This window comes from Centroberyx gerrardi, chromosome 14, assembly GCF_048128805.1.
Source record: "Centroberyx gerrardi isolate f3 chromosome 14, fCenGer3.hap1.cur.20231027, whole genome shotgun sequence".
NCBI lineage: Eukaryota > Metazoa > Chordata > Actinopteri > Beryciformes > Berycidae > Centroberyx > Centroberyx gerrardi.
Window position 1 is genome coordinate 24124762 of NC_136010.1, and position 23537 is coordinate 24148298.

The window sequence follows — 23537 nt, forward strand, 5'->3', positions numbered from 1 at the left end:
ATGGCATCTTTTATCATAATGCAACAAAATACAGTTTCAAAGATTGGCCTCCAAGTACACATATGAATATATATATATATATATATATATATATATATATATATATATATATATATATATATAGTAGAAATAAATTACACCCTATTTGTTCCATATTAAGAAAGGCAGCTGAGATGAAAAGGAAAATAAGTGAGTTGTCTTGTAATTCAAATTAATTTGTCAGTCTAAGTCTAAGACATTGGTAGCTATGTTTTTCCATCGTCTTTCCCTTCATGCCATGAACTGAATTTATGTAACTCCTACACATCACATGGCATTTTTTGTAAACTTTGTGTTCCTTCTTGGGAGTGTATAGCACTCCACAGTATATGTGATACTTGATATTGCACACCAGGCCAGGTAGCGCTCAGTAGATGAGTGGACTGTCAAATATGGTCACTCCACTACATACACCCCCATCACTGTGTTCAATGCTCTTTGTCCTCAAAGTGTGGCCAGCAGCTTCATTCAGGACCATTTCTCCTCCATGCCTGTATGGAGATAAAATGATGATGCCTTAAAGGACGACACTGACTTTTGGGGAGTTTGGCCTATTTGTCACCCAAAATCTGATGAGAAGATTTGTACCAAAATTATCTCTGTTTTTCAGGTGAGTAGTTCTGTCCGATGTACATGCTAATGCTTTAGCATACAATATGTTAAGTAGCTAATTGTAGGTGATTAGCATTATCCAAAAGATGAAGATAAACCTTTAATCCAAAATTGGTATTGTTTTTTATTCTATGGCCTGTAGATTCATAACTTCTGAAAACAAAATCTCAAACGTCATCATTAGTGAAGTCCATTAAGAATCAACAGTGTAAAAACTTTAGCTGTCTGGCTAACTATGCTCGCTAGGAAGTCACATGGGAAGAGAGATCTTCTGGTATTGAAAGTGCATTCCTTTTGCTGAATTTTATGTCTATTTTACCAATACCCTAAACAAGCCTGGCAGGCGTAGACGGGTGTCATTAAAATGAACTAACAATCCAGCTGCTCCAAGTTCTCATTTTTAGGATAATGCTAGTCACCTTCGATAATTGAACATATGCTAAAGGATTAGCATGCACACCAGACAGAGCTATCTACCAGAGACACAGATGATTTTGGTACCAGTCCTCTCATAAACTCCCAAAAAGTCAGAGTAGTCCTTTAAGATTAAGTACAAATGTAAGACATCTTGATCATGATTACTTTTCAATCAATCATTCAATCAATAATGAGTAGAGAAACGGTATGTGACTGTGTACATGCATGTGGAAGTTGTTTTTTTAATTTTTAATTCTTTTTAATATTCATACACTAGTATGCATGCCTCTGTATATACTGTACCTCAGGTAGGCTCCAAAAACTCCTATCTCGTAACAGACAGAGCTGAGTTGGAGCGGTAGACCTCTCCTCAGCAGGACGTTGTGTTCTACTTTAGGACGGATCCTGTCCATCAGAATATAAGAAGCTCTCCTCTTGTCACCTTTGACTTCCTCTAGTATCCTGATGATGTCTTCTCCAAAGAAATTGTTCCCTGAAACAGTAGAATGGAGACATGAAGCAGTGTTAATGTTGGCAATTATAAGACACAATACTAGATTAAATAAGTTGGTAAATTAGTCTTAAAACTAGAGGGGAACGTAGCTGTGGCCAGAGAGCTGTTTAAAATTGAGTAAATTCTAGGAGTCACTGTATCAAAGACATCTTTAAGGAACACTATCAAATGGACAAGTAGAGCATCTCAAATGGGAGACAGTTTGCTTTAAAAAAAAAAAAAAAAAAAAAAAAAAACCACTGAGTTCAAAACGGCTTAAATCAGCAGACTTTTCCAACATATTGGATTGGTTCCGGTCAGGAGGGGAGATGTGGAGACGCATGTTTTTTCTTACCAAGGGCACGCCTGGTACTCTAGTTGTTTTAGAGAATATGCTGATGTCATCTTACCTCCTCCTTCTCTCTGAGGCTTCAGGACAAACTCATCTGGTTTGGCCAAAGCCATGGCCACCGTTTGGTCACCCTCTGGACCCTAGAAAATCAAAAAAGAATCAAAAATTAGAGATCAAGGGGACCGCTATGGGCACAGCGGCTGCTCCAGCCTATGCATCCCTGGTGGTGGCACACTGGGAGCAAGAGGTATTCTACAACATGGACAAAAATCCATTCAGAACAGAGATACAACTGTGGAATTTTTTTTAGATGTCTTGATGTTTGATAGCACAATGGAAGAACTCAAATTCATGATTCAGACACATGTGAATTAGCTCTTTTCTAAAATTCACAATGGAGTAACCTCAACCCTATCAACTTTCTGGACCTTACTATCTCTAAACACCAGGACGGAAGCATTCATACCTCCATCGACAGGAAGCCCATGAAACGCAATACCATCCTCCATTATAACAGCAACCACCCAAACCATTTGAAACAACACATACCTAAGGGACAGTTCTTACGACTAAGGATAAATTGCTCGGAACTGTATGAATTCAAATGTAAGGCAGAGGAGATTAAATCAAGATTTTATGAAATAAATTACCCTCCATCTACAATAGATAAAGCCTACAACCATGCTTTAACATCCTCAAGACTTGAATTGCTCAAGTCCAAAGTCACATCTGAAGGACTGAAAAGAATAAACTTCACAACTGAATTCAATCCACAGAATTTGAAAGGATAGAACGGTCTTTCCCATTCAAATCAACGTTCCTGGATAGTCAGTGGCGGCCGTTTTTACGTGTAGCACTGAGGTAGCTTCTGTACAAACCTATTTACGGCAAGTCGCTGAGGTGAGAGGTTTGCAGCAAGGACCAAAGCAGTGGAAAGCTGGCATCCTACTATCCTACTATAGAATGAGGAAAACTCTGTCCGTCTGTCCGCATCCATTTTGCTCCTCAACAGGTTGGCCAATCAATCTCAAACTGCACATGGGCATTGAGCGTTGGCATAGGCAGGGACTGACGGAGCTGATTTTTCCATTTTCCCAAATTTACGCTCTTTATGCGCCTTTTTGGCAATTCTGCGCAGAGTTGTGGCGCGCGCATCCCCGGAAGGCTGCACGTAGTTGTGGCGTGGACATCCCCAGGGACGGACTAGTTGCAGCTGAATTAAGTTGTCAGTCATGCCTCCACTAGGTGGAGCTCTTTTACCAGTTTCTACTGTCTTTTTAAGTCAGTCAAAAGCTTTGACATCTGTGCAGTTAGTGGAAGTGGTTATAGTTTAGTTAATCTGTTTCAGCCGATGTCCGTTAGCTGTTTGAAGTTAGCAAACGCTAACTTTTCTTCTCCACTAAAGGTAGACTAAGCTACGTTTGTATATAGCTTTTGAGAGGCTTTAAGTTAAAGGTACCTGTTTGATTATGCTATTATGCTGATTTTGACAAGAAGAGCTAGCGAGAGACGCACATGACAATGCTACGTTAACCTTGTTGCAAACAGAAGCGTGACACACTTTATGGCCTTAATGACCAGACTTGCGTTCACCATAGAAACTAACCCTTAAATTTCCATAGTCTCCATTTTATGCTGTACTAGCCAACTTACCATGACAAACAATGGAAGGACCATTCTTTCCATTCAAGTTCTGTGATTCAATCACTGTCACCAGAATCTCCGGGACATAATCAATAAACACTGACACATACTAAAAGCAGAACCCTCTCCTATCATTCTGACGAGCACCAACAATCAGAGACAAGCTGGTACATACGTTTGAGGAAGTCCGCGCAACAGAACATAAAACAGCTATTTGTACAGGCCAGGGAACATGGAATGGAGTCTTTTCCCAGCAGCCATTTTGATGTGTCATAGCAGGGTAAACAAAAGTGTAACTAATAACATTAATGATGGTTCTATTCCATTTAGGTTTGCCACCATCATTAATGTTATTAGGTACACCTGTGTTTACTCAGTCATTGTTCCATACATTGTCCCGTACATGTTTTTTCCATATTAGAAACATTGCCAAACTCAGGTCTGTTGTGTCACAAGCTGAGTTGGAGATGATTATTCATGCCTTTATATCATCCCGCCTGGACTACTGTAATTCCCTTTTCACCTGCCTTGGCAAGTCATCCCTGGATCGTCTACAAATGGTCCAGAACGCTGCTGCAAGGCTGTTGACCAGGTCCAGCAGGATGTCTCACATCACACCCATCTTAGCTTCCTTACATTGGCTTCCCATCAAGTTTAGGATTCAATTTAAGGTTCTTGTAATCACATATAGAGCCCTGCATGGTCAGGCACCTGTGTACATCTGCGACCTACTCCATCCCTACATTACCAGCAGGTCACTTGGGTCTTTTGACCAGGGCTTACTGGTCGTCCCTCGCTCTAGGCTCAAAACAAAAGGTGATCGAGCCTTTGAAATTGTGGCACCTAAACTGTGGAACGCTCTTCCACTGGACTTAAGATCTGAGGTCTCTGTTGACACTTTTAAAAAGCAGCTAAAGACTCATCTGTTCAGACTGGCCTTTGTCTAGCCTCTTGTGTCTGTATTTCTGTGTTTTTATGTCCTTTGTTTTTATGTTTTATTGTTTCTTACTATTTGATGGTCTTATTTTAACTATTTTACACCTGTGAAGCACTTTGTGACTTTGCTCTGTGAAAGGTGCTATATAAATAAACTTTACTTTACTTACTCTACTATGACACATCAAAATGGCTGCTGTGAAAAGGGTCCATATGCCATAGCCAAGCACTATCATGAAGCCAACCACAGCTCTCCAGCCACTCTGCACTTTATTGGACTTCAACATGTGACTCATCCAGCCAGAGGGACAACATGTCAAAACTACTCTCTCTTGGAGATGTACTGGATATCAACACTGCCACCTGCTGGACTAAATGATGATTTTAGCTTGAAATGCTTTCTCAGAACAGGTTTATGGAAACAAGAACTGTATGGTAGAGCATGAACTGTAACCTCAGTAAGAGTTGTTAAGTTGTGTGCCATTTCACCCGTTTTAGTATTGTCATGTGGTTAGAAAGGATGATATTTATGGGACCTTGTTGAATGAATTACCATGTGACCCTGTAAGCCAATCACCTGCCAACACCTATACAACAGGGATTTCTTCCATGCTCTGATGAAGGCCACTGGGCCGAAACTTTAGCATGTTTGTTGACATGGCCAAAATAAATTGGTGAAATTGAGAATAGTCAACTTGGTCCTGAAGATCTGTGTATGTGCTACTTGTTTGCCTTTGGGTATTTGATGTTGAATCCAAAATTACATTCAGTCAAATTATGCTCATTCTATTTCTGTGACAAACGCATTAAAATGACCACTGGCAAAACACACCAGAGGATGTTTGAGCACAGACTGGAACAGCATCAGTGTTTTCCCCAGGAATATGTACATAAACATAAACTGTATGTTTATTAAGATATGGACCTGCCAATTGGGAGTTCAAATTGGAATTTTAAGTGACAAGGAAAGACATTTCAGAGAGCTTATTTTATATATGGAAGTACTACTTTTCAAGATTCTGGTTTTTTTCCTTTCACTCTAAACTTACCAAGACGGTGTTGTGTGTTCTAAATGTTGCTAAAGAGGCCTTTCCACCAGGTGAAGCACCTGTGCAGTATGTGTCGTTCCCTCACCATGTCTAGAGTGTATTGCCCAGCGAAGGTGGCTCTGATCTGCTCCACCACTTGGGGCTGGTCGGGGAAGAACCTCTCCAGAACTCCGGGTCGGGCCAGTTCCTGTTGGACCTTCTTGGTTCCAGCCAGATGGGTGCCGATGTCTGGACACTTCACAGCCAGAGAGCGCTCCATCAGCAGGCGGGCTTCCCAACTCTACACCAAACATGAATATATGTCAGAAATGACCCATAGTTGAATTGATAGGAAGGAAGGAAGGAAGGAAGGACAGAAGGAAGGAAGTTAAAAATACTTAGACTACTAATCAAGCAACAGTTACAGTAAATCAGTAATTAAGGGTTGGCAGTTGTTTTGAATCTTAAAGTATGCAAGCAGAGATCACAGTTGTCATGATACAAATCAATAAAACCAGGCATCTTGCAAATATTTAAAACGAATTGGAAACTATGACTTGTTAAATGTTGCTGTGCTGTGACACTGTTCTGGGAGAAAGAAAATTAAAAGAGAAAAAAGGTTTTATATGATAATTCAGACCTTATCAGTGAACTTATGTGGTAGTCTTATATTTAGAACTGCAGAAACTATAAGAAAAATGTCAGCTGTGATACACTATTGCAGTTATTCAATGTGTGTTGAATATATTTAAAAATAATACCACAGAACTTCATTGAAAAGGTCTGGAATGCCACGCAAATCTTATCATTAAATTCAGTGGTCCCCAAAGTCAAGCTATAAGCACTAGACCACATGAAATTCTTACATTCTCTGTTTTCATAAAGAAAACTACTTGCTTCTGAAAATAAATGCATGCAAAACATTTCCTTGGAAAATGTTTATGATAGCAATTACCATGTCTCTCTCTCTCCAATCCACCTCATTGGCATAACTGGTTATGTTTCAAGTGCCTCTTGTTTCTCATTCTTCACTTCAGTATTCACTAGCATCAATAAAATAACATCAAACAGCATCACCAAAAAGCTAAAAGGTATCATCATTTGTACAAGCAGTTTGCTCTTTTGTCTGAGATGCAAATTTCTCATTGAGTGATGATTTTGTTGATATCTGTATTGTCATCAGCAATTGTTTTCTTCACAGACAGCATCCTCAGGAAATTACTGTATTTCAATGTCCAGTCAAACAGGTCCCAGCTGCCAACTGCCTCTCAAATGGTGTTTGTTTATGTTGGTATTTCCTTCATTTTGGCAATGACCTGAGCTCTATAACATAATTTTACTACTCCCCATAATGCAAAATCCCTTTTTCATTGATGAATTGTTGCCTAAAACGGTGAACCCAATGACCCCCATCTCAGATAATCTTCTGGCCTAGAGTAGGAAGGCCAAAATGAATTGACAACCAGGTTTTATAGGCAGGCTGGATCACAATTTGTGGCAGCCCAAACTGTGTTTGACACATGCAATCTAAACAAGCGAATGATCCTATCTATGCACACAGCTAGCTACTTTTTCAAATGCAATTTATTCATAAACCGCAGTTTATGAAAGCTCATCAGTTGACTGTTCAAATAAATAAATAAAACAATAAAACTGTTAATGTGAATTGGTGAATATGAAAATGATACCTGTTCTTTGTAGTTGTTAGGCACGTAGCCATAACGGTAGTACACAACAGCTACCTCCAGCCCATCTCTGCAGAGAGAGAGAGAGAGGAAGTGGTTAGGGTTAGGGTTACACTTCTTTTAAACCTCAGCAGGTTTAAAAGAAGTGTCAGATGTTATAGGATGACGAAATGGTTAGAAAACATTGCTGTAAGGCTCAAAACCTGTGACCAGTTGCCCTGCTAAAGAATGTGTTGGTAGTGGGTGACCAGCAAACAGGTTCTGAATTAGCCCTCTCCATACCGCAATCTTAGCTCCCTCCCATTTGTAATTCAATTCTGTATTTTTCACAGCTGTTAAAATAAAAGCATACTCACACAAACATTTTTTTGTCCTCGTTGAGATATCCTGTTTTTACCACATCCTCAAACTTTCTTCGGATAACAGGAATGTCTCTGCACAGAAAGAAGAAAAGTTGCTTTCCTTATCCTAAGTCTAAAATGTTCTTATATACTGTTGCTGTTCAGAGTACATGAAGGGCTGGGTCAATCCCTAATTCTATTAACAAGTTGCCAGGTACAGTATAACAACTTAACATTTAAAATCCATTGCCCTTACCTTTTCCAAAGTTCATTCTCAATGCAACGATGACTTAGTTTGCTAATTTGGACATCCTCAACCAGAAACATAAATACTGCCCTGAAGAGAGAGAATCAAGTTTAAAAACATGTTTGTTACCGATTATCATTTAGTCAATGGAGCAATCAATCGGTTTTAGTTAGGTAATGCATTTCCTACTGTACATGCTCATCAGCACATTAAATGTATCACTTCTAGAAATCAAGAAAAACAAAACAAAGACATCATCGTGAAATCATCAAATCAAGAAATCATCAACTTAGAGACTTAGACTTGGTCCATTTTAATGTGCGTTTGCCCATACCATGTTATCAGCTGAAGCCTACAATACTTCATAGCTATGAGATGTTCACCCTTTCTGAACAAGTTTTGATACACTGGTGTCAGATATGTTGCTCTGTACCATCACTACACTTACTTCTGTTGTCCATAGAGCTCCCAGGCCTTGGCTAATGCTCTGACTACTGCAGCAAGCGTATTGTTGTCGGGAACACGCTGGCTCTCCTCCAGCAGACCAACCAACCTCAGGATGTGCCTGATGGGAATCACAACATTTTACCATTCAGTTTTGCATGAGATTGGACAGCCCACAGTATGGAGTTTGGTTCCTTATCTCTACCACTAGTATAAATGGAAATAAAACCCCACTGATGACACAAGAGTGTAGTACACCGGGTGAACTGATTGAGAATGAGGGGACGGCATTCCCTTTTGTAAACAGAAATGTAATGCATCTTAATAGCTGAATATTTGGGGTGAATGTAATAGAAACATACACTTTATCTGCTCACCATCCCCTTGGTTAAATTTCAACAAATTGCCAACCAGTAGTACCAAACCACTTCTACAAAAGCACATCCTAAAGTACCTGTGGACCACAGGGAGGAGGCCAGAGACACCAAAACCACCAGCTGAGATTGTGTTGATCTCTATCTGCTTCAGAGAACAAGTCCCATCCTCTCTCTGGTTCGGCATGTAGTCGGACCGGTTCACACCCAACACAATGGACTGGAAAGAATAAACAGAATTCACATGCAAGTCCTAATCTCACAAGAAAGAAAAACAGCCGCAAGCTGCAATTGCAGGTTGTGGCCAAGACAAAGTTTGGTGGCAATCGGACAAACGGCCTAGGAGGAGATGATAAAGCTGCAATAAGCGATTTTTCTGACCATTTGAGGGAGACAGAAACTGCAACACATTTGTATATAACACACAGCAAAGCCACTGGACTACAGAGGCATACTAAGGACAACTAGAAGAATAAATGCAAACAGCTAAGCTAAACGTACCTGCTGAGAAGTCTGGCCGGGTGATTCACGCAGTAACCAATAACCATATATATGTATATATATATATATATATATATATATACGTATATATATATATATATATATATATATATATATATATATATATATATATATATATATACATATATATGGTTATTGGTTACTGGTGAACCAATAACCATATATATGTATATATATATATACATATATATGGTTATTGGTTACTGCGTGAATCATTGGCTTCCAAGATATAACTGTCGGCGCGCATCATTACGCACGGAAAACATGGTGTCCAGATCTTGAGAAACGTGCATTCAGCTAGAAAGGAACATCATGACCTCGCGGCATACTTACATCTCCCATAAGGAGATGATGCAGCCGCTGCTTTATCACAGGAAACAGGCCTTACAATCGACTGATAAAAGATAGGGCGAAGTCCATGTGCCAACCAGCTTAGCGACCTGTCCATATATATATTTTTTTTTTACAACTTTACGCGTTACTTTCGAAATGAAATCTAAATGACCACATGTACTATATTGGGCTTGCCAGTTAGCTGAGAATCTGTAGTTTCAGGTGCAAAAAAGGCATCACTCTAGCTCAAACTATTGAGACACAGTAATGTTTCAAAGACAACATGATTTTTTGGTATCGCCTGCGATACTGTGGCTTTAAGAGGCTTTTACTATTGGCGAACCATCTAAAGAATAATGCCATTGTAAAAATAACATGGCACACACATATGGCCCGTAGTGTTGGCATAGTGCATCCTGAGAAAATATTACCAGTGCATGTCATAGTGAAATATGCGATTTTCACTCTTCACTTTTTTTCTATGGCTACTGAAAATACTATGTGACCAGTATTTTCACATTCCAGTCACATTCTTAAAACAAAATCCTATATGTTACTCCTACCTGAGTCCTGCCTTCCTGCTGAACTTGTCTGTATATGTCAAACAGCTTAGCTGTGAAGTCGTCTGCCTGGACAGTACTGTGAAGTGGAAAAACATCATATTATGCACTTTTTTCATTCCGTCGCTATTGGAATCGATTTGTGTTAAACCTCAATATAAATTAAATTTGGCAAAACATAAAAAGCATAAAGGGTCTTGTTGACTGTTATCCTTTTTCTATTAGACCCCATGCACATTCTGGCCAGTGAACACAATTTTGCACTACACTTGACCAAAAAAAGATCCTCCTATATTGCAACCGCTTCTTTTTGTGTCCTTTGTATAAATCATCTCTGATTCTATAGAAGTTTTACCTGCACACTATGTTGTGGCTGTGCATTTTTTTCAGTCCTGTGTGATGCAAAACTGCCTTCACTGGCCAGAATTTGCATGGAGACTAATGGAAAAGGCAGAATTCACAGTCAAGACCTTCAAGGCTAATCCATGTCCAAGTTGTAGTCCTGACATCATCATTCCCTCTATAGTACCTAGCGAGAGCCTCCTCCAGAAAGCCTGGGTCCTGGCTGATCTTGTCCACCAGCGTGTTGAAGTGGGTTTGCACTGCCAGAGCCTGGTGGAACACAGCTTTGGGCACAGGCGTGGGGAAGAGTGTGAATGGAGCGTAGGTCACCATCTGAAACCATAGCACACATGTATTTACAGCCAAAAACATGACGAGCATCGCATCAGTGCATTATAACCAAGTTCCAAAAGGAGGTGAAATTGACACTGGTTTATTACATCTATGTTTTTTTAATATAACTTATTTTTAAAGTGAACATCAGGCATTTATCAGCACTCTCAAGTACCACCACGGTTATAAACAAGAATAAGCAGAAACATCTTTGGACATATTCACCTGACTTGGTGTCACTATGAATCACTTAGGTCTATAACGACAAACCTTACCTCAGATGAATTGGGTGTCTCCACGGTCCTCATTACAACCCCATGTTGAAGAGCAAATTCTTTTGCTTCATTCGCCAAAGCCTTCAGTCTCTCAGGATTTATCATCAACCCTTGTAGCATTTCATCTGTAGCCATTCCCACCCAGAAAGTCGAAAAGATAGCCTACTAACTAGTTAGCATCCGTATATAGGCTACGTTCAGTTTTGATTCAAAGTGAAAGATCAAGCCAATGAAAAGAGGGCTATTTAAGGATTTCCTCCATGTATAGATTTGGTTTCAAATGAAAGTAAAAATGCCTTCTCATGTCGAAACCGACAGCTGATATCTGTAATACAATCAGTGCGGGCGCCTCCCTTATATACAAAACTTTAAAGAGAAAATCAACACTAGATCACAGGGCAGAAAGACTTGATGCACTGCTCTATAGGTTGAAACCACAGAACTTGAATGGATGAAACTTTAAAGCACGCTGCAGTTTGACACCAGCTCAACACCGGCTGAGCGGACAGAACTCAGTCCATCCAAACACCGTTCTGCGGCGTTTAAATTGATATACAGCACTGTGCAAGTCTTAGGCCCCCTAGATTTTTAATATAAATGTTGTCTTAGGTGTTTATTTAATTGTTTTCTGTTTTCTTTCATTTTATTGTTTTTTCATCTTCGCTTCATGGATTTTTTTTTATATGTGCCTAAGCCTTTTGCAGAGTAGCCTACTGTACATTTCGGAGATTCTATGATAAAGAATATGGTCTGGTATTTTTTATTTTTTTCAGTTTAGATATCGCTCAATGTGCCACTCTCCAGACAGAGTGGTACCCGAGGCACCAGAGTCAATATGAGCTATAGTATTAGGCATTGTGTTGATTGATCTTAGATATGTAGGCCTATACATCGAACTTTGATATATGCCTATATAATGAATTCATATTGAACTGTGTTGAGCTTATGTGCGTGGATATGGCAGTGTATGGCAGTTACGTCTTCATGGAGTAATTCAGAAAATTCTATAATTTGAACGAAAAATGTAGCATTTAACTTTTTTTCTAAATCACCTTTTCTCTAAAGAAAAGTAGATCAGCCCAAAAGAAATTACGTTCCTTCCCTTCGTCGCTCTTAATGTAATGTAGTCGCGGGTTCTCCGTTATTTTTTGCAATTCCCAGAGAGTAAATGATGACTGAGGCGAGTATCCCAACTTCATGCCGAACGGCGTTTTATTGTTCCAAACTCGCAGGGCAGTGAGGGCTCACCCCAAAATAATATACCCTGGCTCCCTCACGCTAACAGCGGGTTTTTACTGGTTTTTACCGTCCCCCTCTCTCCTCTCTCAGCGTGCGCCAGCGTGCGGCGTGCGTGTGCCCAAGAAGACAACTCCGGAAGTCGTTCCCCGGCTGTGATGTCCGCGGCTGTGTTCCGCCAGTTGAAATAAGAATACGACTTCCGGTGCGATTTTTTCAGAATAAAAGCGTAATTTCTAGAAATCCACAACACTCAAATGTTGACTGAAAAAACGTGAAAAAACGTCTTTTTGCACAAAAAAACAAATAATTAAGCAACAAAGTGCAACTATACAATCTGTACAATGTTTTTCCATGATATGAATTGGTGTTATCATTTAGTTGAATGTTCCCCTCTACATTTAAACAGAGATTTGGCATTTTTGGACTACATAGGCTACACAGATTAAACACTACACAGGTCACCTTTCATTGTATGTGCACAAGTTCTATGTCAAAACACTCCTACAGACCTGTACTTTCACTGCAAAATGTATCACATTTATTCAGATGATGGTGATGGTTTTGAGTTATTTGTTTGTGCATGGGAAAATACATTTGCAGTTACCCTTGCTTATTTCTTAGACACATTTATCTTGTTCTCTGCATTCAATTATGAGAATAATCTAACCCCATAATACAGTCACCTGCACATCAACACCACATAAATATGCACACCTATTTGAGTTGCAAAGAGAGGAACACTTTGCTTTTTCATTTAACCTGATGTCATCCTAGATCAATGGTTCTCAAACTTAACTCAAGAAAACATCTTTTATGTTGAAAAAAAGGCAGAGTCTGAGGTCATGAAAATTTATTTCTTATATTGTCACCAATTGAAGCTCTTGCTTCATCAAATGAATTCAACGATTAGTGTGGAGAACATGAATGGTTAGGTAGAACAAATGTAAATTGTAATTTATTTTTGGCTTGATTGCAGTGAGAATATCTAGGATGTGTCGGGTTTCGGGCGGAGAACGAGGCTGTGTGCGACACCCACCCTCCAGAGCAGGGTGGTGGGACACATGAATAGGGAGGACAGGTAAGAAGTACCGTATATACTGAAAGGAAGAGAAGTGATGAGAGTAAGGGGAAATGAAAATTCTCACTCATCGATGACGTATGGGGCTGATTTTAGTCCAGTTTAAGTGCGGGATGTGGTTGGTCACTTGATTAAACAGAGCTTAAATACAGCTTTTTGCTTTATAAACAATGGCATCTCTATCATTATTTACTCAATTCTATTTTCTTCCACAGCTTAAATCTTAATGCCTTGTCTTCAACTTTTAAAAATATCTAGCATGTACTACTATTTCCTACCTAGATGAAATTGTTTAATGAAATTGTTTAATAGCTTTCTCTTTCACTGAACATATCAAGCAGTAATTTTTGGTCCAAAGGGATTGATAGTAATGGTTCTGCATTTTCTACTCTGTATCAACTTCATCATTGTCTTCAGGATACTGATGAATGTGCTCTTTCATCAACAAGTCGCAGCATTAACAAGTCACAAGACGTTTTCTCAATCACACATTTAGTTGCTTCGTGTCTGATTCATAAAGAAAAACTATGAGCAGTACTCTTTAGTAATTCACTTGATAAAAAGTATAAAATCAAAACAATAAAATCAAAACAACCAGTTGATGGTGAACAGCAAAAATTTGTCAATGGACACTTAAGTTTTTCTTTTTCTCTGACTAACAACACTGAGCAGTCTTAATGAACATGGGCCTAACGAACCCTTTGGGAATCATTAATATAGGCAATATAGGCAACTGGCCAACATCATGTAGAAAGAATACAAAGACATTTGCCTGCTGTATCACCTATCATAGCAGGAATATTCCCCTGGAGGAATGGAGGTTTTATCTACAAGGGCTTTGAGGATTAATTGAACCTGTAGTACTAGCCATAACATTTTAGTCTTAATGGGCTTAAAGGAGAAATCCACCCTCGAATCCTGTTACACTGTTATATATCATCAACCTGTGATGTTCAATGCATTCAAGGATTTATTTTGTGACGAAGAGCAGTCATTTTTAACCTTTTTGCTATAGCCACTTTCCCTCAACCTGCCTTGTCACCTTGTATTTCAGAATATGTGTCTATGGGCGTCCCGGGTTCGAATCCAGCCTGGGACCTTTGTCGCGTGTGATCCCCCTCTCTCTCACCTAATCTTTCCTGTCTATCTCCACTGTCAACTTTCAAATAAATGCAAACATGGTAAAAAAAAATTAGAATATGTATCTGCAACACCAACCTCTATCTCATGAATTTGTCCCAAAACTACATATTGGACCGACGTTGCTCAGCATCTCTTTTTTTGACTTGTCTTGCGCCCAAAGTTGTATAGTCTGATTCAAAAGTGCAAACTTGATTTGATTGTTGTCCATTTGTGCAGTTCTAGTTAGAGTCCAGCAGGTAGCAGTGTAAGTTTTCAGACAAGGAGAGGATTGTCTAGCACAGCCACTCCTGCCGCTACGCCCCCGTCAGAGTGTTCTGTGCTCTTGGTCCTCAGCAGATGACCCACACACTCATTCATCACCATGTCTTCACCCTGCCTGTAAGGATACACAGAGAGGAATAGGAGCTAAGACCAGTAAATCTTCACAAAACATGTTACAGTTGAAAAGCAAAATGCGTGTGTGCGACATTTCTTTCATGGAAAAACTGTTCTAACATTGAGATCTTGCATGAATCCCACCAGGAAGAAGAGGGTAGAGGGTCTATTCACTTTCAAACTTATTTCATGTTGCCTTCCAACAAAATAAGATTAAATTGGATATAACAGTTGGATATATGGACAGACAGACAAGTAAATGAATATATATATTTTATTCCAGTATAATGATTATGTACCTGACATATGCTCCAAACACTCCCAGTTCACTGAGACATTTGCAGAGTTGGAGCGGAGCATCTCGTCTCAGCAGGTAGTTGTCTACAGGGCTGGGATGGATCAAATCCATCAGAATATATGCCGTCCTCTCTGTACTCCCCTTCGCTCCCTCCAGGACCTTGCAGATCTCTGATCCGTAGATGTTGTTACCTAAAAAAGTTACGTTACCTATTTATGAGACTGACTTTTAGATGTTGTAGGAATACTTATGTTATCACTTGTGCCACCACATGAAAAAAAATTGTTCATAATCAGTGACACTGCGTGTAAAGACCCCATATTTCTGCCATTAATATTACCCACATGGGAGGACATCCCCATACACCAGTACCTAGTTAGCTGGTTAACTTTAATGTGTACACCCAAACAAACTCTACAATTCTCCATATTGTTCACAGAGGTAACTGCTAAAATAACAGACTCCAACACAGTTGTGCTTTAGGGTGCTGACCCAGCAGGAACATCCACAACAGCTCCAGTGCACCTTGGCATAGATTGTGAAGATGTCTGGCACTGGACTATTCCATCATTAAGGATGCGGTTCTCTGTGGAAAGCACCACTCCAGAATCTGCTCTCAGTGACCAATATGGCAGTGGTTTATAATTAAAATTTACATTTTCATGCTCAAACCATTCAGTGACATCTAGTGCCAAGAAAATGCACCCCAACTTTAATCCATGCCTTTAATAAGGCATTTCCTTTCAGTATTCGGCAGCCATGGGGAAATCTCCATATGATAAAGAGGGTTATAACAGTACCTCCTCCCTCTCGCTGAGGCTTCAGGACAAACTGGTCTGGTGCAGCCAAAGCCATTGCCACCGTTTTGTCACCCTCTGGGCCCTGGAGGCAACAACAAGGACAGTAAAGTGACAAACGTGAAAACAGTAAAACAAAGACTAGACTGGTGTACACAAGATTTTCATTAAAAAGGAAAAATGTACAGCTAAATAACAAAAAAGGATACCACGCCAGGACATATCAGCAGATTATGAATGTCTACAATCCAAAACACTGTCAATACAAAGTAGGTTTTGAGGGATTATAACAGTATGGGAATTATCCTTTAAAGTAAAAGTCCACCCTCAGTTACTCTTACACTGTATATCATCAACCTGTGATGTTCAATCCTTTCCAGGAGTTATTTTGTGATGAATGTTGTAATTTACCTTTTTGTTGTATGCATTTTCCCTCAACCTGCCTCGTCCAGTTCTATTCAACTTCAGTTAGTGATTTCCTACATTTCCCAGAATGACTTTCGACAGCCCCCAGAGAACTTGAGTTATGCATTGTTTGCTTTGTTTTGATGAAATGGTGCAGAATAAACACTGATAGAACCAGAAACCCTTGTAGTGTCCTTTCTACCCTTAAAGAGAGAACATTGCTACGATTTAAGCAAGCTTATTTTCTATTTCAAAGTCCTACTTTTCAAGAATCTATCGTATACATTCACCTACAACTGTTAGCTACATTAACACTGACGTCAAACCTTAAATCATACAGACCCTTTTTCCTTCATTCTAATCACAAACTTACCAAGATGGTGTCATGCGTTCTAAATGTTGTTCAAGAGGCTTTTCCACCACTCCAAAAGAAAAAAAGGGGGTGAAACACTTTTGCAGTATGTTGTCATTCCCTCACCATGTCTAGAGTGTAGAGGCCAGCGAAGGTGGCTCTGATCTGCTCCACCACTTGGGGCTGGTCGGGGAAGAACCTCTCCAGAACTCCGGGTCGGGCCAGTTCCTGTTGGACCTTCTTGGTTCCAGCCAGATGGGTGCCGATGTCTGGACACTTCACAGCCAGAGAGCGCTCCAGGAGAAGACGAGCATCCCAACTCTACAGGTTAAGTAGGTAAAAAATAAAAAAATGAAGTGAAGGCCAGGATACACGTGAAGCGTTGTGAAGTATATCAGGAATGTCAAATAAAAATCAAACAGTATCCTTACGAAATAAGAGTGTGACTTCAAAAAACACCATTGGTCATAACTGTTGGCAAAATTGCCCAATCACCTGGCTTCTAAATGTTGTCCATGTATCATGGCTACTACAGGAATGTAACAGTTTTGTTCACAGGCCACAGTGGCTAGTAAATCCCAAAATTCATCAGCTGCTATCAGTATTTAAGATTTTTTAAAACAGAATAGAAATAATGGGTGATTACTATGATAAACATACTAGCCACAGCCAGCTTTTACAAGCATTTGGCTGGAGGCTGTTGCTTATTTCCCAGCATGATTCATGGCCTATCTTCTTCTTTATGTTTTGACTGAACTGAAAAATGTATCTTAAACTGGATGACTACAAATAAGTGATAGATAAACATGAGTTTTCTAAGTATCTTGAAGCTGTAGCAGTATTGTTTACAATGGTAATGTTTGTAAATATTGAAGTGATGTATTAGTAGATGTAGTTCTCAATTTTCTAATTCCCTTGCCTACTAAGTGCACCTAAAACTTGGTGTTGCCTGCATAAAGCACAATTCTGTGTCTTTTAGGCTTCGCAACATAATCATCTAAAACTTGTTGCAGACAATCTCAGTGTTTTAGATCTAGGAATAAAGGTGTTAAAATAAGTAAGTCAAGACCTGTTCAGAGATGTAACTCTGAGGCATGTAGCCGTCCCTGAAGTACACCACCGCAACTTCTTGGCCATCTCTGAAAAGAATGTCATATAAATGCACAGTAAATACAACTGATAATTCTTATAATTATCTCTTACTGCTATGTTCAACATATGGTTTTATTGTGTCTATAAGAAGAGATTTTCTATGATTTACTTTTAACAGGCTAAATCAGACTTACACAAAAAGCTTCTTGTCCTGATCGAGGGACCCCATTTTACCCACATCTTGAAACCGTCTTCTTATTGTAGGAATTTTTCTGAAACACATTTAACATAATTTCACTGTTTACTCAGCTTGTGACAAAAACCACTGCATACCATTCACAATACAGTCCTATCTCACGATGGTCAAACCTTTCATACCACTGAAAGTGCAGTAAGGTAAATTCAAACTGGACAGTGGATGCCAGGGAAAGGCAAACGGCATCAAAGTTTCAGACTTGGATACGTTTACCATGTAAATATACCTACTAGGATGTAGACCATTGGGTGACTGATACTTCTTGGAAAATAGCCCTCAAGTATTCATTACTTACCGCTTCCACAGCTCATTCTCAACATATCGATGGTCGAAGATGTTTCTTTGGCCCTCTTCAACCAAGAACATGACGACTGCTCTGAAATGACAAGGGTTGCTCCTGTCAAAAACTCTCAATGGTTTCTTTTCTGTTATTGCTTAATCAACATAAACATTGTACTGAACATTTGGATAAACTGTGGAAAACTTGTTGAACTGCCATAATTACGACTAATATTAAGCAAGTCAAATTTAACAAAATTTAAAATTATCATTCCAGTTTTTCGTAGGCTAATCTTGTCATGCCAATTAAGTTTAAAAAAAAAAAAAAGCACATTAGGGCCTACTGTCCATTGTCACCTACTTAAGTTTGCTTAAAGCTGTCACACTAATCACTATTAATTGCTTTTAATACTGTTCAGCACACCCTTCAAACTTGTTTTGAACACTGATAAAACAAAATTCATGATGTTTTCAAATTCAAAGAAAAAGCCACTGACCCTTCCATCTATTATTACACTTCAAGGCAATAAGATTGAGTCTGTATCTGTATACAAATATCTAGGTATCTTAATCGACGATTCCCTCTCTTTTAAGCCTCACATCCAGCATCTTGTAAAAAAAACTGAAGCTGAAATTGGGTTTCTACTTTAGAAATAAGTGTTGCTTTTCTTTTGAGGCTAAAAGGAGTTTGGTTGCTGCTACCTTTATGTCTGTGCTTGACTTTGGAGATGTTATATACATGCATGCATCTTCTCAATGCCTTCATGCATTAGATACTGTCTACCATGAAGCATTGCGGTTCATTACTAATGCTAAAGCTCTTATTCACCATTGCTCCCTGTATGCTCGGGTTGGTTGGCCTGCATTGTCCACCCGCAGACTTAACCACTGGATCATCCTCGTCTATAAGGCAATTCTTGGTTTGCTTCCATCGTACTTATGCACTTATATACTCCAGAAAAGTGCTGGAAGTTACTGTCTACGTTCCCAGGACGTATTTTTGCTATCTGTCCCCAAAGCCCGTACTGAACTGGGGAAAGGGGCTTTCATGTACGCTGCTCCCACGGCTTGAAATTTGTTGCAGAATGACTTAAAGCTCGGGGAGCTGGTTTCACTAGGTGCTTTTAAAGCTATGCTGAAGGAATTGGAGGCGGGCACATCAGGTTGTCGATGTTTTAATTAGTTAGTCTGTTTCCCCCTGTGTGCTCTTAGACTCAATGTTGACTTGCCTATCCTTTGCTATTGTTATTGTCTCAGAGTGTGATTTCTTATATTCATTTGTGTGATTGTAACTTTTTTTTTTCTGTAATATGTTACATGTTGTTTGTCTGTAATATGTTAATGGTACTGCTGCCTGTCTTGGCCAGGACACTCTTGAAAAAGAGATTTTTAATCTCAATGAGGCTATTTTCTGGTTAAATAAAGGTTAAATAAACAAATAAAATGAATAGCATTAAATCACACTGGCCTTTTTTGTCTATTTTTGTATCTGTGTGTATTGTTAGGTGTGTTTCAGTGTTGGCGATATTCAGTTGCTGCCAACATAGTCTGTCTATTGCCACAAAAATAGATCATTTCAGAAGGTTTTACATTAAAACTACTTTTTAATCATAATTCAATTTATACTCTTAATACAACCACTCAGAATACCAAAGAAATCTGAGACTTATTAAGTCTTCTTGAAAAAGGGATTCATAGTTTCTGCAAAATAAATGCACCATCATAAAATACATAATTTAAAACCATGATTAGCTCACATAGTTAAGCTGTTGAAATGTTTGGTGCCATTCTACACAGTTGTCTTGCACGCGATAAACAGAAAATAGAGAAGTGGACCCAGGTAAGATGGCTGCCATATGGTTCCATTCCAGAATAGGAATTCTCTATGACGGGGTCCCCTCTACTGTTTTATCTCTAAGCATAAGGGAATGTTAACCTGACAGGTCGTTCCACAATGCTTAATTCATCTGACCTGTTCAATACCTACCTCTCTGATCCATAGAGCTCCCAGGCCTTGGCTAGCCCCCTGGCCAGACCTGCTGCAGGGTTGTTGTCCAGGATACGCTGGCTCTCCTCCAGCCGGCCAGCCACCTTAAGGATGTGTCTGAGGAGGAGGAGGGCGAGGAAGACGTAAGTAGAGAATAGGGAGAGGAAAAGAGGGAGGACAAGAAGAAAGGAAGAGAACATCTTTAGTGATTTGTTACAAGTCAGAATTAATTCTAATGGTGTCCACAAAATTTAGTCAAGTTCATCACATCTCAAGACCCAAACTAAATAGGCGACATAATGTATGGGAAGAACCGGTATGCTGATTGACTGACCGGTGGACGTCTGGCATGCCTGAGGAGAGACCTCCAAAACTGGCAGCAATGGTGTTGATCTCTATCTGCTTCAGAGAAGAAGTCCCATCCTGTCTCTGGTCCAGCATGTAGTCGGACCGGTTCAGACCCAACACAATGGACTGGGGAGAACACACAGAATTCCCACTTACACTGCTACTAACGCAATAACAGTAAAGGCTATTGATTAGGGATGGGCCAGAATAATCAATTACTTGGTCAACAGCCGACTATTCCACTAGGCTTATTGATGTTTTTTTTATTGTACTGCTGAAATTCATATAATAACATCAGCCAATAATATTTGGTATGGGGTCTGACATTGTTTTTTTTTAACCTCTTAGATAAAAGTAATTACTAATTGGCTATGTAGCTAATTACCAGCATCAGTAAGGCTGAGTACTTTATATTAAAGACTGAAAGAGGTCTGTTTTCTCTTGCACCAACATACCTGAGACCTTCCTTCTTTCAGGGTCTGTCTGTAGATACCAAACAGCCTCCTAGTGAAATCATCCACTGCAATGGTGCTAAGAACAAAAAAAGGCAAGAAAACAATTTTATCAAAATGTTACACTGCTGCTCAATTCTATTAATGAAGCTTATATGTAGATAGATCCAATCATGGAAGAGAGAAATACTGGAGAAGACACAAGACGAGTCAAGTCTTTGTTTTTGATGATCTTTGTGAGAAGTTTTTGTCCAGCCCTGCTGTCCTGCAATCTGAACCTACACTGCATGGCCAAACGAACCCATTTCCAAACTGCTTGGGAGGTCACAGTAGCTCATAGGCTCATATCCTACCTAGCAAGAGCCTCCTCCAGAAAGTCTGGGTCCTGGCTGATCTTGTCCACCAGCGTGTTGAAGTGAGTTTGCACTGCCAGAGCCTGGTGGAACACAGCTTTGGGCACAGGCGTGGGGAAGAGTGTGAATGGAGCGTAGGTCACCACCTGAAAAACATTACAAAGGTGCGCAAAAGAACTTTGACACCAATAAACTAAAAATCTTCCCAATAGTAAGAGCATCAAAGCATTTTATGTGACATGTGGGGAATGAAAACAAACATTTAAGCCACAGATCCCTCATCTGCACACACAGGCTTGATAAAGATCTATCCACAAAGCTTCTCCCAAAGCACAACAAATTCCTAGCATGACTTTGCATTGTATGTCATGTCTGTTTGGACAGCACTGGCTCAACAGCTCACTGGTATCTCTTTCCCTCTCACTGGCTACTACTCGGTTCATTTGCTCTTGCGGACCAATTAGTCAAATCAGGAAAATGCACACTCAGTTATGCTCTTTCCTTATTGTGCATTTAGGTTCAACAACTTTGCTGCACTACTGTTAGGTGGCCGATTTAAGCAATTTGATTGTTAGCTGTAATGGCAATGGTGTTTCATTGTTCAGCGGGACATACTGCAGCGCTTGTACGTATACATGATTCGCTGTTGATGGTTGCTGTTGCCCAAAAGTTCAGCTACAACTGACTTTTTCCCATACTGGTTTATGAAAGCAATCCTACAGACAATGTTTCTCTAGTCATAGAAAGTAAATTAACTTCCCATTACTGCTTTCTCAAGCTGCAGGCAGATTGTAGATATGAACAGGCCTAGAGCATTTACTCTTAACTAACCAGTCGTTCTAATTGGACAAGTGCAATCTAGTCTTGTTCATCACATCAGATAAATTCCATGCTCATGCAATACACAACTGTGATCCTAGAAGCTGGACCTCATGATGAAGATGCATCATTCAACCAAGTTTAATCAAAATCAGACCAGTGGTGTCTGGCATATCACTTGATAGCACATTTTGGAAAGACACAGCCCAATCCTATCAATCATAATAAGCATTTGATTGTGCAGGTAAGTTATGCAGGCAAGTTTTCCTTTGGCTGAATGCGTTTCACAGAGGGCGGTGCTACATTTAGGCTACTTCATGAAAATCAGGAAAGTCACCTCTCACCTCTGATGAGTTGGGGGTTTCTTTAATCCGCATTAAGACGCCATGTAGAAGAGCTGCATCTTTTGCCACATCCGCCAAGTCCTTTATCAGTGCTGTATTCATCAACACCTCCTCTGGTATCCCCTGGGCCATTGTTATTCACCTGAGATATGACAAATAGTCAAAATCACAAACACACCAAACAACAGGTTGGAGGGGAACACATCCTAATGCAGTATTACCATGATTTTTACATAAATATGTATACTCAGTTTGCTATGAAATTAGCTAAAATGTCTCAAGGGCTACCTAGCAAATAATAATGACACTCTGAACAATAACAGTCAAAAATAATAATTATAAATAAATACACAGCACTTATCCAAAAGCAGAGTCTACAAAGTGCTTTACAGGAAGGGATAAATACAAAAATTACGAAAAAGTAACGATACAAGATTAAATAAAAAAAACAAATAGATTTCTTGTGTAATACTACAATGGGTCACTAGTAGCCTACTGATAAGCTTTTCAGTTGACAACATGCACTGTCGGCTAACCTCCAGTGGCTAGCTAGCTAACTAGCTACGTACCTTTGGGCTAACATGTTTCACCAATTTTTGTTTTTCTGCTCCGAGGGATTCACAAGCAGAATGCCTACATTTCCATTAACTGAATAAGGTTACCGTTTGAGCTGCCCTTCTTACCTCCGTAACGCTACAAAGAATCCTCCTTAAAATAGCAAAACTCTCCTTCTATAAAGACTGTACTGGGTCTGAAACTGAATCAATCTGACCTGACACACTACACACTACACACACACCTCCTCTGCCTCGTACCTCAAGCACAACCATGTGCTTACGTAGGCCAATCAGTGTTCACTACTTTGATTACGTATACCGGAAGTAACAAAACTTACATCTGTAGTTTTGAAAACACAAATTGATACTCCACCACAATCTAAACT

The 23537-nt window shown here is 39.6% G+C and overlaps 2 protein-coding genes across 3 annotated transcripts; both read right to left on the bottom strand.

Annotated features, from left to right (window-relative positions):
* Positions 1-250: 250 nt before the first annotated feature.
* On the bottom strand, positions 251-11112 carry LOC139933490 (glutathione synthetase-like). Of its 2 annotated transcripts, none has more exons than XM_071927590.2 (12): positions 10978-11112; positions 10557-10702; positions 10031-10106; positions 8693-8832; positions 8243-8359; positions 7804-7884; positions 7563-7640; positions 7210-7276; positions 5628-5822; positions 1972-2053; positions 1372-1561; positions 251-530 (listed from the first exon to the last, which is right to left on the bottom strand). In XM_071927590.2, the coding sequence occupies exons 1-12, from the start codon at positions 11110-11112 to the stop codon at positions 407-409; spliced, it is 1431 nt and encodes a 476-aa protein (XP_071783691.1). In that variant the 3' UTR covers positions 251-406. The 2 variants fall into 2 exon arrangements, with proteins under 2 accessions (XP_071783691.1, XP_071783692.1); XM_071927591.2 differs by having other exon boundaries at positions 10031-10058; positions 10978-11109.
* Positions 11113-12738: 1626 nt separating this feature from the next.
* On the bottom strand, positions 12739-23382 carry gss (glutathione synthetase). The gene is made up of 13 exons (XM_071927573.2): positions 23278-23382; positions 22595-22736; positions 21432-21577; positions 21082-21157; positions 20613-20752; positions 20279-20395; positions 18308-18388; positions 17951-18028; positions 17734-17803; positions 16791-16985; positions 15911-15992; positions 15112-15301; positions 12739-14813 (listed from the first exon to the last, which is right to left on the bottom strand). Exons 2-13 carry the CDS (start codon positions 22724-22726, stop codon positions 14690-14692), a joined length of 1431 nt encoding a protein of 476 aa, XP_071783674.1. The 5' UTR covers positions 22727-22736; positions 23278-23382; the 3' UTR covers positions 12739-14689.
* Positions 23383-23537: the final 155 nt, after the last annotated feature.